We start from the raw sequence: 15599 nt of genomic DNA on the forward strand, positions 1-15599 counted from the left end.
AATGCAGAGGCACGAAACACATATTTCAAGCATGACAGTCTCTCCTCCTACTTATGAGCGGCAGGGCCCGTGCTGAGCCATTTTCGCCCGGCCTGCGGCCCCACCGTATGGCGCCAAGCGGCCTTCATCTTTTCTGCTCGTCCCAGTTCCTTATGGTAGGAGCCCCAGGACTAACACAGGAAGCTTTCTCCTCACCGTCACACTCCGCAGCTTTCTGTTATTACATGCTACAGAGTCCTTGGCCCCCCAGCATGAACCGCAACTACAGGGCTCATAATGGGGTGAGCCTAAAGCTTCCTTCTCGCAGGCTCCGGAACCATAATTTAGAGGTGGCTGCACTGCCTGCCTGCCTTGAAACACAGAGAAACACACTCTAGAATGAAGTGTATCAAGCAGCACCTGTTGTAAACTGTAGACGGGGCATTTTCCGCACTTTTCAGGTACTATGTTTGATGATGGTACTTTTGTGTAAACCATTGGCCTGCAAAACAACCTGTATGAGATTCTCACTGTTTGCCCTGAATAGATTTTGTTATCCCATCTCTGTTTCAGCTCTTGAACAGTTTACAAAAAGCTGAAATAAGCTGAAGTTCTTTTCAAGGATTCTACTTCTGCAGCTGCGCACGTCATGTAAAGAGCCGTGTATCATGGCCTTACCTGCACTGAGGAAAACAGAGGTGCAGACCTGAAAAATTTTGTTATTCCATGTTTAGTTCTATGTATTACAATTTACTATAATATATTTATAATTTATTATAAGAAGCCATTAAATAGGTTGAAAGTGGACCTCACTCAGAATTTGATCTAGCAAAATTTATACCTTGTTCACATTTTGTGAATTCTTTTTAAAATATTTTATTCAAAATAAACAATAAACAGCCTTCAATAATCTTCACATACAGTAAATTTACTACAACGCATTAGTGTTATTAAAATATGAAACATGACAATTCATTTAAAAAAAAAAAAACACTTAAATACGAGATAAAGAATCATACCTCTCAAAATCAAAAGAAGCCTTTCTCTTTATGTAGCAATTCTGAAATAGGGCTTTCCAATTCCTCTGTAAGGATGACGATTTTAGAGAAATGAGATGGCATGACATTTTAGGAATTGGTTTGTCTTGGGTGCATTTGGGATTATTGCAGAAATACTGAATCTTATTTTCCATTTGGTCCAGGCAAGTCAACTGCAGAGATTAGGAGCTATCCAAAGCCTGCAATAAGTGGAATGAATGCTTGTGATCTTCCCCGGTGCCAGAGCGGCTGGATGCACAAAGTGACCGTGTCCTTGAAAGGACAGCGGGCCGTGCTTTACGTGTGGATCACATTAGTGTCGAAATACAATCAAAGGAAAAGCAGCCTTAAGGGCTGTGCTATTCACGCCTTCATGCCTGGGAAAAGAGCCAACACTGGACACAACAAAAACGGACCCGATCGAAACATGAAAGGCTTTAGGCACGGCTTAGACTATACATACAGGAGCTCGATGACTTAAAGCGCAATTTACAAGAGGGCGGTTAAGGAGTGATCCAAGTTCCCCGCAGCGCAGCCTCAGTGGTACTTTATTCTGCAAGGAGGAGCCTGTGCAAGTAGAAAAGGAGAGATGCTGTGGCTGGGGGGTGGGAGAAGAGCGAGGAGAAGAGAACGAGTAGTCCATCATCCCAGCTTGCCACTACCCGTCTCTCATTCAGCACGCTCCCAAGTCACCCACAGCAAGGAGAGAGACATTTATAAAACCCTCCGAGAAAGGCTGCGGAGATTAATGTATCGGGGTTTACAATCGATGCATTTGGGGTAAATCAGGTAGTTTGTATTCCTCTATTAACTCTTCCACAGATGCTACTCCCTGAACCGCTGCATGAGCGATAGGTTTGTCTGCGTTACTTTGTCTGCTCCACCAATGCTCACTTGAAAATGCTTTGCTTAACTTGAATAGTGCTCCGGGCAAATCAGCTATTTTTTGCACCCAGGCTCCCAGGAGGAAGGCTGGAATTAAGCTCTAGTTAGTGTTCCTGTATCGCTCAACTTTAAAAGGGTTTTAAACTCACAAAGAACACTGTGAAACGGGGTTTTTCATGCTCAGTCGAAGAATGTAATGTCTGCGTATTTATGACATTCTCCTGTGCATGTGGCAGTGCATATTTTAAAAAATATGTCTGCTTGCAAAGGTCAGTGAGAATTTGTATTTTATGAAATTACGAGAGGCTTTAGTAGACCTAATCTGCAGGTGTCACGATGAGTGTGGGTGAGAGAAAATCAGAACAAATGGAATGCAAGTAAGAGAACTGTAAAGTTAACAAGAATTAACAACCGGTTCCAGATGAGCAGCATATCGGATCCACGTGCCCTGGCTACGTGGAGCATTCCGTGGATTTCAGCTGATGAAGCGCACCCACATTTTTATGGTGGGATGGCCCTGGATAAATGTGTGTGGCTCTCTGGTAATAGCTTTACTTGGCCAGCGCTCAGGATGAAATACTTTGCTGCCGGGAGCAATTTGAGCACTATGGCTGGATTCACCTTAAAGGGACAGAGGGCTCAGGTTCCCACTTATCATCATTGGCTTTACTTCAAGGCAATCGCCTCCACACAGGACGCAGTGATCATGACCTTGGTATTTTTTTACTCCCTTCCCTCGCTTGTATATTTTTATCATATTCTTTAAAGGAAACAGAAAATAAAATCAATAAGAGGAATTTAGCAAGTATGGCCTCTTCAAAGTATTATTGAGAGTGAGCAGATATGTATGTAGATGCAAGGTTATGCAACTCGCACCTTGGATCACACACACGCACACATTGTCAGAAACCGCTTGTCCCGAGCGGGGCTGCGGCGAGCGGGAGCCTAACCCGGCAACACAGGGCGCAAGGCCAGAGGGGGAGGGGACAGACCGAGGACGGGACGCCAGTCCGCCGCAAGGCACCCGAAGCGGGACTCGAACCCCAGACCCGCCAGACAGCGAGACCCGGTCACCGCGCCCCCCTTACCTTTGATCACTTCTGTTAAAATGTGATCTCAGCTATGGCAAAGTTCCATTCCATTCCTGCCGCACTGAGACGTTGCAGCAGGGGATTTGTTTGGATGTAGTTAGATTTATTTGCTTGGATGTGGGGATAAATCAGTGACAAAGTCATTATTTGTACTCGTGAGAAATATGATTTCTTCATATTACCATTTTAACTTTGCAACAGGGGCTGCAACAGGGGCTCAATAGAGATCTGAACTTTTGCCTTTCAAATACAATTTCTGCTGTAGTACCCTTAAGCAAGGTATGTACCCTGAACTGAATAAAAATCACCCAGCTATATAAATGGGTAAGTCATTGCAAAGAGCCCAATATACATAGCTCACACTGTCAACTGGTTCTTATAAAAGTGAAACTAAAGAAATTACAACAATTAAATCTTACACCTGTGTATACTACCATCTTATATGTGATACTTGGTTTCATTGTGACACTGAGGACAGAGCCATTGTGCTTCACAGAACACATATGCTGTAGCCCTGTGCACTGGGATTTGTACGGCAGGAGCTGTGATTCACAAATAAGTGCAACAACATGGCACGAGGGCCTGAGAAAGGAAGTGGAGTGGTAATGGAAAGTTGTCCTAAAATGGTAATTACCATTATTTTTACTTTTAACTCCCACAATAAACTCATATGAACCGCTCAAGGTAGAACATTTTCCATTACCTTAGGTGGTGAAAGCAATTATTTTGCCTAGAAGAGTACATTTGCAGGACACTTTTAAGTAGTAGTGTGGACTATAATTTGCTGCATTTATAGCCAAAGTATAATTTAAATAGTTTTTAACTCAAATCAAGGTTTAGATTAAAGGCTTTGCATTTGTTTATTTTGTTCTTAATTTCCAGTTAAGTGATAATTTTCCAGCGGGAAACTGCAACTGTCTCAGCTTTCAGAGAGCAAGTGAAATGAGTTTGAAATGAATTCAGTTCCTGAAACGCAAAATCGATGCCTGCCTCCGCCAGCCTAAAGGCAGACTGTTGTGGCGGTTACCTGGGTGACCGGGATGACCAGGAAAGACCCCCCGCCTGCGCTCTCCGTGACGATGGCGAGGAACTTGGCATTGACGGCACAGAAGTGGTTGTCATGGACATTCTTGGTGATGGGAATGCCGTCGAAGCAGTGCTCCCGGCTGCCCACCTTGCCGTAGACATTTCGAAACTTGGAGCTTCGGTATGTCGGACGCCATGACATCTGCAGGAAAAAAAGCAGTTGCAGATGAGGTGTTGTAGTATTTTCTACACAACCATGGATCATCCATACGAGGCTGCTGTAGATTAGAGTCTATCCTGGGAAACAGATGCTGTTGGGTGCTGGTCACCCTGAACGAGACAACAGTCTCTCACAATAATGTTTATTCAGGAAATCTGATTTTTCACTCTAGAAGCATCAAAGTTGCCGTTATGTTTTTAACATGCCATCTGTAATGCAGGTGGTGGGAGAACGCAACCCTTAAAAAGCATCAGGTGTAACAGTACAGTAGTTGCTTACAGTCTTGCATCAGCGTGACAAGATGACCAGCCGTGGGACAGATGTAGGAGAGAAAGAACACTGATCTTGGCAGAAAGTTTCTCGTGAAAAATATGCCTAAGTTTTGTGCAGTTTCACACTGAGGTATGTTTGCCATTGTCTGTGTATTCATCATATTCCACACTGAGCTGCCACATCACAAGACAATTCATCCCGAATCCAATGGAGTATAGACATTCCAGCGGATAAGGGTTTTTTGTCCCTGCACTCGTAGCCAGCGAATGACACAAAGCCACAGGAAATGGCTCCACAGCACTCGGCAGATGAGTGCAGCAGACTGCATTAAAACATTCATTAAAACTCCAAAGCACCACTCGCTGCTATTAACCTTGTTATGTAACCCGATGCCCCCAGCCATATACTGACACTTGAAAACATGTTTTGCTCCTTCTTTCTCAATGACCATTTATGATGTTCAAAGACCAAAGACGACCCTCCCCGCTTTTGGCATACAGACGAGACGGAAAGAAAAAAGAAGAAAGGAAGCGGTGGTTGAGGAATGTCCACATCCAGAGCGACATCGGCCTGAAAGTGGCCTTGAGGGATGACATCATTTAGGACTCAATCTGAGCGCTGTCGAGGACGTCTTCGTGCATACAGATGGAGCCCAGCATTATTAATGGCCTCCATTTCCCAGCAGTGTCCATCCGCCTGAAACAGGGGTGGCCTTGTGGACAACTGAGTGCTTGTGCAGAAGGACTGATGGGTAATGGCTCGGTTCCATTAGCTGGCAAGTGGCACTGCATGAGGCTTGTTAAAACACTGCCCACAGAGAAATCTGCAGTTCGCTGTCGAACTTTTCAAGTTCCGGACAGATGCGAGGCTCTAATTATCATTTCATTCGCTGCCACAGAATTAATGTGCCCTTCAAAAAAGCCGAATACTGACTCTTTTAAAATATCCCGTATCCTGTCTGGTAATCATATCACATTTGTCTTTTTCAATCATCCGCTTTCACCTGCCACTATAACCGTGAGTTATTTTCCCATCGAGACTGAACACAGCTTGCTTGTCTGTGAAAAAAATGTTAAACAGCAGACAGAGTATCTTCAGGCAATACAGCATTAGCAATATTTTGAGGAGCCGGAGACTTTTCATTAATTTTTTACTAGCGGACAGCAAAACAAGGCCCAGCGTCTCCTTTTATGAGTGAAGAAGAGCTTTTGACCACAGCGCACCCTTTGAGAAGCTCCTCCTGGCGCATCTGCAAAGGCCGAAGGCATTCCTTATATTCGATCTACGCACGGCGTCCGAAGGCCGAGACCACACTTTTGGCGGTTGCCCACGCATCCCGGCACCAGGTGAGACTCGCTCCCGGCCAGGACGTGCTCATTAGCATTCCTTCCAGCGCACAAAGGAAGGAACAGCCTTACCTTTTGGCTGCAGAGACGGTCTCAGCGCGGGTCACAGCTGACGGGCCGCTCTCGCATTACAGAAACCCCCCCCCCCCCCCCCCAGTTGGAGCGAGACTCCGTGTGCTCTCTTCCAAGAATGTGAGCCGGTGTCCCGTGGACGGCTGGCTTCTCTCACTACGCTGGCTCCTCCGGCTCCCTCTTCCCTCACACGGACCCGCTGAGGCTCAGCCTCGGCCCCTCCGTCGGCTCCCGGCGCTGCGATCGCTCTCTGTCTCACGTCTCTCCCTCGCTCGCTATTTCTCTCTCACATCGCCATGCTCTCAAGCCCTGAGAGCCTTGCGATTGGCTCTGGCAGGAAGGACCACCAACTATTGATGCATTACTGTCTTGGAATACAAATGGATACAAACACTCCATTCATGCTCCCAGAATTCTAATTTCATTCTCCAGTCTGTGGCACTGCATAGGAAGACTGAAAGTGCATTATTTCTCACACTTCTGGATTATATTCCCCTTTCTGATTTACTCTCCGTAGAATTTACAGATTTGTTATTAAACGTTTTCATATGAACTCTTGAAGTAAATTATAGGGCTTATGTGATTTTATACAGTATTTGCGACAAAATATTTGACAATTTCATGTTTACTGAATGTGTCAATTTTACAGCATGTCCTAACAAGCTTAACCCGAGCACTTCTACTCTTAAAACACTGTCTCACCTAAATAATTTAATTATTGCAAGTGAATGTTCTTATAAAGGATTACATATCTCTGTAATTTAAGCAAAATTAGGATGGGTCAAACACTAAGCACAATGAATCAACTAACCATCTAATCTGTGGTTTTCGGGATTATTGCAGGAGAACATGTAATCATGATGTAATCAGTTTTTTCTCCCCAAAATTGTGCCAATAACTGATTTAAAAGTTTCAATTTCTTGTTGTTTTTCACTTGTGACTCTTAAAATAATTAAAGTCATTATTTTCAACAGCAAGTCGTCGTCACCTTGCGTGTATCAACGAATCATTAAGTTTAACGCGAAAGCCGCAGACGCTCCCGCTCTGCGACCAGGGCGCCCCGCAGCGGTCGCTCTGCGCGTGTCCATGCGCGCGCTCGTCCGTACCCGCGCGCGGCAGCGTCCTGTGCCGTCAGCTGACGCTCGGGCTGACTACGTACGTGTGACGATAATAATAATAATAATAATAATAAAGTGATTAATTCCTGTGGAAAGACCAAGTTAAATTACTGTTTTCACATTCACTGTGGGGTCACCGAAAGGCGCAAGCTAGCTAACAGCTAACATTAGTATAATATAATATAGCTACTGTGTCACAACGACGGGGAGATCAGCGTACAATTCAGTATCAATAGCGAATAATTATTACATATCAGCTACTGTAATTAACGACAAATTCGTTAAGATCTTGTTAAATTATCCTGTTTGACTCTTCAATCACGTTCTAATTTGTTTGCCTTACCTCGTCTTATATGCTATTTTTTCCAGTAGTTGTGTTAGTATTACAACAATGACGAGAGCTACGCTACAAGAATCCAGTGGCTGTAGATCATGTGAAAACAAATTTTTGAGGTTCAAGACTTAGACAACTGACCTTTCCTGTGTTTTTTTATGTTTACTGTGTCCTTTTTTGTTTTCACTCAGGGGACCAAAAGACTGAGCATTTTCAAGTAACCCTAACCTTAACAGACCCAATTCAACTAATTCTCTAAAGAACGCTAAGTCCTTAGGCTAGGCTTACCTGTGAAGACTGCACGTCTGGTCCGTAACACTGGGACTGGAGAAAAACTAACTTCTGCAGATCAGTTCTTTTATTTTGCTAATGGATCTTTCTTTTAATTTGCTCATATGGGGTTTCAAGGTGCTAAGATCTAAGAGCAGTGTGGTCCAACACGACAGATCTGTGAAGCTCAGACCATCAGCCTCATCGCTTCATTTATTCCACATTGTCTACTGCTGCCCTCAGATGTACCCATTACTGGAAGATTTTTTGTTTTTTCTCAAAATTGCTCTAAAGTTATAGTTATTTAACTGATTAATGTTTCTTCAATAAAACCAACACCCATCTTTGATCAATAACTGCTTGTCCATTGCGGGGTCACAGTGGTTCTGAGTCTATCCCAGAAGCGTAGGGTATGAAGCAGGGTACACCACCGGATGGGCAGGGGTCCTTTGCAGGGAAAACATTCACACATACTACTGGCAATTTAGAGTCATGTTTTTAAACTATGCAGGAAACCAGAGCACCACGTGGAAACCCCTGTGAGCATGGGGAGAACATGCAAACTCTACACAGGATGATCCAAATTTAAACCCACATCTGACCTCACAACCTAGGAGCTGTGAGACCATGCTGTCTTAAAATCAGCATTAGTAAAGAATCAAAATTTTCAGAGAAGGACAAAAATGTAATGCAACTTGGGTAATTCAAGGAGTTTTGATTAAAGATCTCATATTTGCCCACTTGTCTCTCCACCACCTGTACATTACAGGAACTAATAATGCTGTATATTATGGGCTTTAAATTGCAGGGAAAAGCGTTCTAGTTTTTCAACTACTGAGGGAAGTAAAATGAACAGCGATGATTCTTTACTGAGAGTTTTTAGCTTTATAAGCCAATGTTATTTTGCTGAACTCACACAAGAGCTTATAAAATCTTAATTAATCTCGTCTATTACGTGTCCATTTAGGGTCCCCGTGCTCTGGGGTCAGTTCTGAGAATACAAGGCATATTATGTCCTAGATGGGATATCCTTGTATCACACAGTGCAAATTCACCACACAATCATATATCAGTTTCAATTTAAAGTCCTCATTGTACATGATCAGTGTGGTAAGATTAACTGAGAAAAAAAAGAGCAAATATGGCAGAACATAAAAAACAGGTTTTGACAATTTTTCTTTCTGTTCACCTCAAGAATTTCCTCTGATTGTGGTATGATGCAACTGTTGTGCTGGTAACTTGAGTCTGATGACAAGTGTCACCATAAGTAAGGTTTATGCTGAGCAGAACCTGCTGTGTTCTACCAGATGACTAATCATTCCTTCATTCTGTTGGGTTCATTTAACTGGGGAGGGGGCAGTTACTTTTCTACACAGTGCCAACTGGTGCTGGATAACTTTGGGAGCAAATACTTTTTCCTTCAGTATAAATAATACGACCAGTACTATGGCCAGATTGTAACCGACAAGCCTGGCAATAGTAACACCGTTTAGCAACATGGACTTCTCTTAGCAGAAAAGCTAGGATCTGGCCTGGGTAACAACTAATAAAAAGTCTTTTTAAACCAAATGACTTATTGTCAAAGACTTGATTTAAAAAAAAAGAAAAAATTTGGCAGGTCTGATAAACAGCCTTTAACTAGTATGGTTTTAAGCACCAGTTTGTTCCCATCCCTGTTTTGAAGGGAGGGTTTTATTGATACAGTTTAAGATAATTGATCTTTTATGTAACTTTTGAAGAAAACAATTTGTTGTTCCAGCATTCCACAGCATACCCACACCCTTTTTATCGATGTGCTCGTTTTACTTTCACGAGATTGCTCTTCCTTGCTTGGAGTTAAATGTCTCCAGCGAGTAGGTAAATTCTGTTAGTGCGATTAAAGGTCAGTCCTTGGCATGCTCTACCATTTCTCCGTGGTGTTAGTCTCTACTGCAAGGTCTCTCGCCTGAGCGCGCCTCAAAGCCCATTTCATCTCGGCTGCTTGGTCTTCCACGACTTCAGCAGAATCACAAGACACTCTGGCTGTGGCCCATAATCCCCTGCTGCTCCCCACATATTCCACCCTTTCCCAGACCAAAGTGATCTATTCACACGGCCAGCTCCATAAGCATTGCCAAGGATTCCTCACGTGAGGGCATCTTATTTTTCTGAGAGACAAAGCTATGAAATGTACTGCATGCATAATCTTGTGCTGTAGTCACAAAGGCATGTTGGAAAAAAAAATAAATCCATGAAACCCCTGTATCTTGCTTCAGAGAAAAGCATCTGCTAAATGAATAAATGTACATATACCCTTAAACCTGGAGAATGAAACTGTTTCCTTCTAAATGAAAAAAAATTGGTTGGTGTCAGATGAACATAATGGAACTGCTTTTATAGCAATCACCCCAACCTACGTAAGTTTTTGAACACATTTGCATTTTTAAGCAGGTGCGAATGTTGATTTGCTTGTGAAAATGCTGCAATGAATGCAGTTGTTTGGTTAAAATGGTTGATACAGGATTTACTGCATTTTCTGCTCTTCTAGTGGCTCATACCCAAGGTTTCTAGGTTAGATCAATTATTATTATCAGCTATCCTTTTAAAATGCCCATCAGTTTTTGCGCTATTCTGTCAACTGACACAATGACCTCTAATGATCAGTGACTTTTATATTCATAGTGAGTATTCATAATTTGCAGATGAATACTTTTGTTAATGTCTGCCCTGTCTTGTCCCACCCTGAGGGTTCACACAGACTGGAATAAAGAGGAAGGATAAGAACCCAGGCTTTGTCTAAATGCTATTTAGACAAAAAAAAAAAAAAATCATGGAATGACTTTTCCTTCAAAAGGCTGCCACTCAGAGGCAAAGCAATACTGAAAAAAGAGACAATGGATCAGAGCATCTGTGATAAATTTGCTGCTGGGGGTACCTCCCGGGTGGGGGACTGTGATCGACTCAGTTTGAGACGTTTGTTTGCCTTTTCCCACTAAGCTAAACCCCAGTGTCTGGGCCTCTCTGCCAGCTGAAGCTGTTTGACTCCAAGGTCCCAGAAATGTGACAGATGAGAATATTTAGTGTTTGCCCATGAAGGTAGCCAATCCTGCTCTTTTTTTTTCAGGCAGATGAACAGCGTTGTGCAGTTCCTGCTTTTAAATGATGGAAAATACAAATGCTTGCATCAACAGCAAGATTATTGTCATAGTCCATAATACCTAAGGAAGGGCTAAAAATTTGAATTGTGCCTTTCCCAGGAGACCGTAAGATGTCTAACCTTGGTTCTAAAAACTTAGAAGTACAGTATTCTAATAACTTAAAAATTTGAGTCAAATAACGAAGTACTGAAGAGTGAACGTTGTACAGTACTTAATACTCTCCTACATTATTAGTGAGTCAGGTGTCTTTTGAAATGAAAGTATTCAGATGAAGTTGTGAACTAGATTTTTGTCTGTTCAGTTGTATATCTTTATTCGTACCATCTTTCCCATAAATACTGCTCAGTTTCTTAGCAAATTTTTTTGGCACAGCAAATGGCTGTTTTTCAGTTTCCACTTAAGTTAGAAATTATTTTATCATTTAAATAGTTTATCATTTTAATAGTTTATTAACTACCATTGTTTTAAGTCTGCGTGCATAAGAAGCAGCGCTGCTGCATTCATCCGTAGTAAATGTTCAGTTTATGTGAACAATAGAAAGTGATATTTACATTGATTTAAATTTACACTGATTCATTTAGCAGACACTTTTGTCCAAAGCGGTGTACATCTCAGCAAAATTTAACTACACATTTGTGCCACCAGAAAGTTGTCAAATTTGTGTCTATTAAAAAACTAAAAAGCAGGTTATGCCTTTTTTCCTGACTGATTGTCGCAAGTTTCTCCTATGAATTTCGATACCAGTGTGATCACGGCTCAGTTTAATGAACCTTTGGTCTGGGTCAATAGCTCACATTTTGTAGCCGTTCTGCCCAACAGTGGTAAATAGAGTACATGGCTTTGTTTGTCTGTAATTGCCCTGTTCTCATGAAAGCAAATGATACGAACATTGTTCTCCTGTTTGTGTTCCGCTCTGCGCGCAAAAGAGACGTAGATACGACCTGTATCACTTCACACGCTTGCGCGAACCCCGCTAGGCCTATGAGCACAAGAATATTTATGCAGCAATCAGGCAGCCCGCGGTAAATGAAGAAGGAGCAGACGATCATTTGCTCTGCTCCCGAATCTGTTCCAGTTACCCCACTTATTTAGACATTTGCCTTTGGCAGTGTTTTTTGCCTATATGTAGTTTTGATGAAAGCAATCTGGATTTGGCTGAAATCGCTCGAGGGTAAAGTCAGTGTTCGGTTTGACAAAGGTGCTGCGCAACAGGGTGGACAGCGGGATTCCTCCCGATACCAGGGAGGACGATGGTGCACAAAGTAGCACTGTTGCTTCACAGCCTCCTCACAGCCTCCTCATAGCAAGGGAGGACGTGGGTTTGATAAAAATGGATAAATGGCTAAATGGATAAATAGAAATGTCACTGCATCGGGTCGTAAGTGGGCTGCAGAGAAGAATTTGTTTCCCGAAAGGCAATATTATGTGGTAAGCAGAAGCATATTGTTCTCTTGCACAACCTGGTGTAGCCTTAGCTTTTCTTTCACATTCGCTGAGTCTCGTCACGGTGGGAATAGGAACTGATGTCTTGTCGGGGAATAGAGAGCCTTCGTGCTAAGAGTTCAGCCCAGCGGTGCATCCGCCTGCGGAAGCCTAGGGAGTTTGTGTTGGCGTTGCTACGCTCAGTCGTGGCTCAGAGTCACGGCGCTCCACGGGGCCACTTGACTTCATCTGCGCCTTACCGCGAGATGCTGTCTCTCCCTTGTGTTGCCCGCTTGTAATCCATGAAGCTGTACAGTTGCTTAACTGACTTCTTGTGTCATTTACGGAGCCGACGTGACTCGTTCACGCGGACGATCAGAAAACATACGTGGGGTCTACCCCCGAGAGCCTAAATGCAGGCCTGCTTCTGGCAGCCTCCTTTTTTTGGAACCCGGAAATCTGGTTTTTAACAACAGCCAGCATCAAGTACGGACAGTGAGGAGATGTGACATTTCTAGTGAAGATCTTGGCCTGATCTCTGATTCTTGGACAGTTTCCTCAGCAAAAAAAAAAAAAAATCTCTCCCAACTTCTCCCCTGCGGGAGCTTCGGCTCAAATGGACTTTATTTATTTGCTTCCTGTTGGCCAGATCCGGAGTGGACAGATTTGGCCAGTCACAGGCCCAGGACGTTCCGCATTCAATGCCTTTTGACGCTGCGCAATGGGTGCGAGCGCAGCCCTGAATGCGCTTGTTGTTTTCGCACTCCAGCCTGCAGTGCGCGAGATGTGTGAGCTGTCACTTGGAATGGTGGCCTTGGGATGGGAGAAACTGGGCTGCGGAGGAAGAGCTCTTCATAACGCCAGGGGACTGGTCGACAAAGGCCTTAATGGAGGGCACAGGGCTTCTGTCTGGCATGTCACGGAGCCTTACGAGAGCTCTTTTGTGAGCCCGCAGTGGAGCGCGGACTATTTCTCGCTCCGGGGCAGCATGGCGGTAAAGCCTGTTGTGATGACTTTCCTGTGCCGTTTTTATATAAAAAAAAAAGCACTCTGGTCCCCCGCGATCATTTTGGCAAAGATTCAGAACTGCTTGTCGGTTGCTCCTAGACAACCGATAGCAAAAGAAACCCGTTTCGCTTTTGGGGCCGTTTGCCCCGGGCCACGCATTTGCATGCTTCGCGATCCATTTCTCAGTGCGGAAGAAGGGCGGCTGCGCTCAGAGCAGACACAGCAGTCATTCACGCACCGAGCGCACGCTGATCTTCAGCTGGGGGTTTTGAAATGAGCGGATGTGAGGGGGTCCGTTTCCAGATGCTAAATATAGATAGATGAACGGATCTAGACATCCTGTCCAAATGTACTTGCAACACAATGCATACAATTCTAAAGCGTTATTTCAGCCCAGACTTTTCTCCCTGAAGATGAGCCTCATTTGGAAACAGTCATATGTACGCTTTACACTCCGTATACATGAGTGTAGGATACTGAGGATACTGGGTTATTTATGTTCCACAATTTATAACCTTTACACTTCTTGCTAAAAATAAAGTTTTATGGTGTATCACTACTTGTCAGAACCGGGAAACTGAAAGCATTTTGATATAGGTTAACATCTCTGAGGGGAAGCATGCTGGGACTTTGAAAATACGTAATAAAATGAAAAGTTTTGCGTGCTCTTTAGTCTAACGCTTTCAACAGAACAAGGAAATGTTTTTGGCGTAAAACTAACATGCCGGCATTAATTCATTTGTAGCATGGATTTGAGATATTTACTGTAATGACACTTTCTCTTAATACTCTGTGATGAGGTCAAGTGGCATATCGCTCCTGTTTTCACTTCTTTTTCCCCACTTGCACAGTTCCATTTAGTGTGAAGCTTACCAGTGGAGCACATGGTATACATGTTGGTCCACAGTTCAGCAGATGTGAGGTACGAGAACTGAGCTGAGCCAAGGGAGAACGAACAGAGCTGGTTGCAAAATTTAACGGATCTTACTGTCCTATTGTATCTGAGTCGTCGAGACACCCTCGTAAGGATGAGTATGCTTATGTGCTGTTTTATCCCGGAGAAAATGTGACTACACCTTTAATACTTCGGCGAAGCAGTGTATTCCTGTTCATGGCCCTTCGGCGCTTAAAGCAGATCTCATTTGTTTGTGGATGTTCGAAAAAGATGTGGACAGTCATTTTGTCGGGTAGGAACGCAAACTTGTAATGAGAAAATGGCCTTATCCTGCCCAAGGGAGATGATCTGCTGTTGGCCCCTCCACAGAGGTGCTTAATCTGTATTGCTTTTGTAAACTATCCAGCAGCAAATGGATAAAATTAAGTAACTTTTGATAAAAGCCTCGACTGCTGCAACATAAATGGCAGTTATCGCGAAGCACAGCAGAGAGGCGATCTGTAGACGAACAGCCTGGAAATAATTGTCACCTACTGCACTCAGAGATGCTGCATGTCTGCCTGCGGTGACACAGCATCCATCTGCCAGCCTAAGTCATATGGATCAAGGAGGACAACTGGTAGTGCCCCAGTGCTTACTGGTGTAAGATACACACGTCTGTGTGAAGCTGAAAAAGCCATTCTGGTGCCAAACTTAGTGACGTTGTATGAATGCCCCTGAAAAAAACAAAAAAACTGAGTGTTTTTCGTGAATGAATTTATTGCATGAAATGCATACCATGGATTATGGCCCCCTTTATGAATGCTGAGTTCACAGACCTTGTCTCTGTTGCCTATTTCACGCTCATCTACAAAACTCACGTGTGGACATGGGAGGGTAATTATACAGCAGCCAGTTCTTCCAGCTGGTGGACAGTAGAAGATAATTAACCGGCAGCCAAATTTTTGTTTATGCTTGGCAACAGACCCCATTCAGGCGAGATGACTGAGATGGAAGACCAGCCATAGTGACCTTGGCCACAGGCTGGAAACACAGGAAAAAGCCATTGCTCCCTTCCCTGGCCGGTTTTGTGAAGGTTTACAATCCCATTTACTTTCCAGCAAGGATACACAAGGAATCCATATAGCAGGGTTAATACCACTGTGGCCGATTATCTTCTCGCTTACATTTTTGATAAAATGCTATCTGCTTTAGTACAGTGCTAGAGTTGAATTGCTTTTCCATTTGCACAAAGTACTTATTTATCTTGGTGTTTACGGAACAGGTCTGCCCTTGTTAGATGCGCTCGCCAGCTGGTGGTGGAAGGCCTTTGGGGGGGGGAGTGGGGGCAGGAGGCATTAATGAAGGGTTGAGGCGGTGGCATCACAACGACATGATTCTGTGCTAATGAAAGGAGACCCCATGGTGATGAGCTGCTTTCCTGGGAGCTGCGTGCTGGTGGCCTGATACTCCACAGATCCGTCTCTTTTAGTGGAGCACTTTGAGT

The 15599-nt window shown here is 43.7% G+C and overlaps 1 protein-coding gene across 3 annotated transcripts in view; it reads right to left on the minus strand.

Moving 5' to 3' along the window:
- Window positions 1-15599, minus strand: part of LOC108934586 (coronin-2B) — a 40805-nt gene that overhangs the window by 10736 nt on the left and 14470 nt on the right. For 2 of the 3 annotated variants that reach the window (XM_029256490.1, XM_029256492.1), the window contains exon 2: window positions 4020-4220. In XM_029256490.1, the coding sequence (XP_029112323.1) occupies window positions 4020-4220 (201 nt within the window). Of the gene's footprint in view, window positions 1-4019; window positions 4221-5929; window positions 6006-15599 lie in introns of those variants that run through there. The other variant, XM_029256491.1, reaches the window with a different exon arrangement.

The sequence above is a fragment of the Scleropages formosus genome, chromosome 11 (genome assembly GCF_900964775.1).
Source record: "Scleropages formosus chromosome 11, fSclFor1.1, whole genome shotgun sequence".
Classification (NCBI taxonomy): Eukaryota; Metazoa; Chordata; class Actinopteri; order Osteoglossiformes; family Osteoglossidae; genus Scleropages; species Scleropages formosus.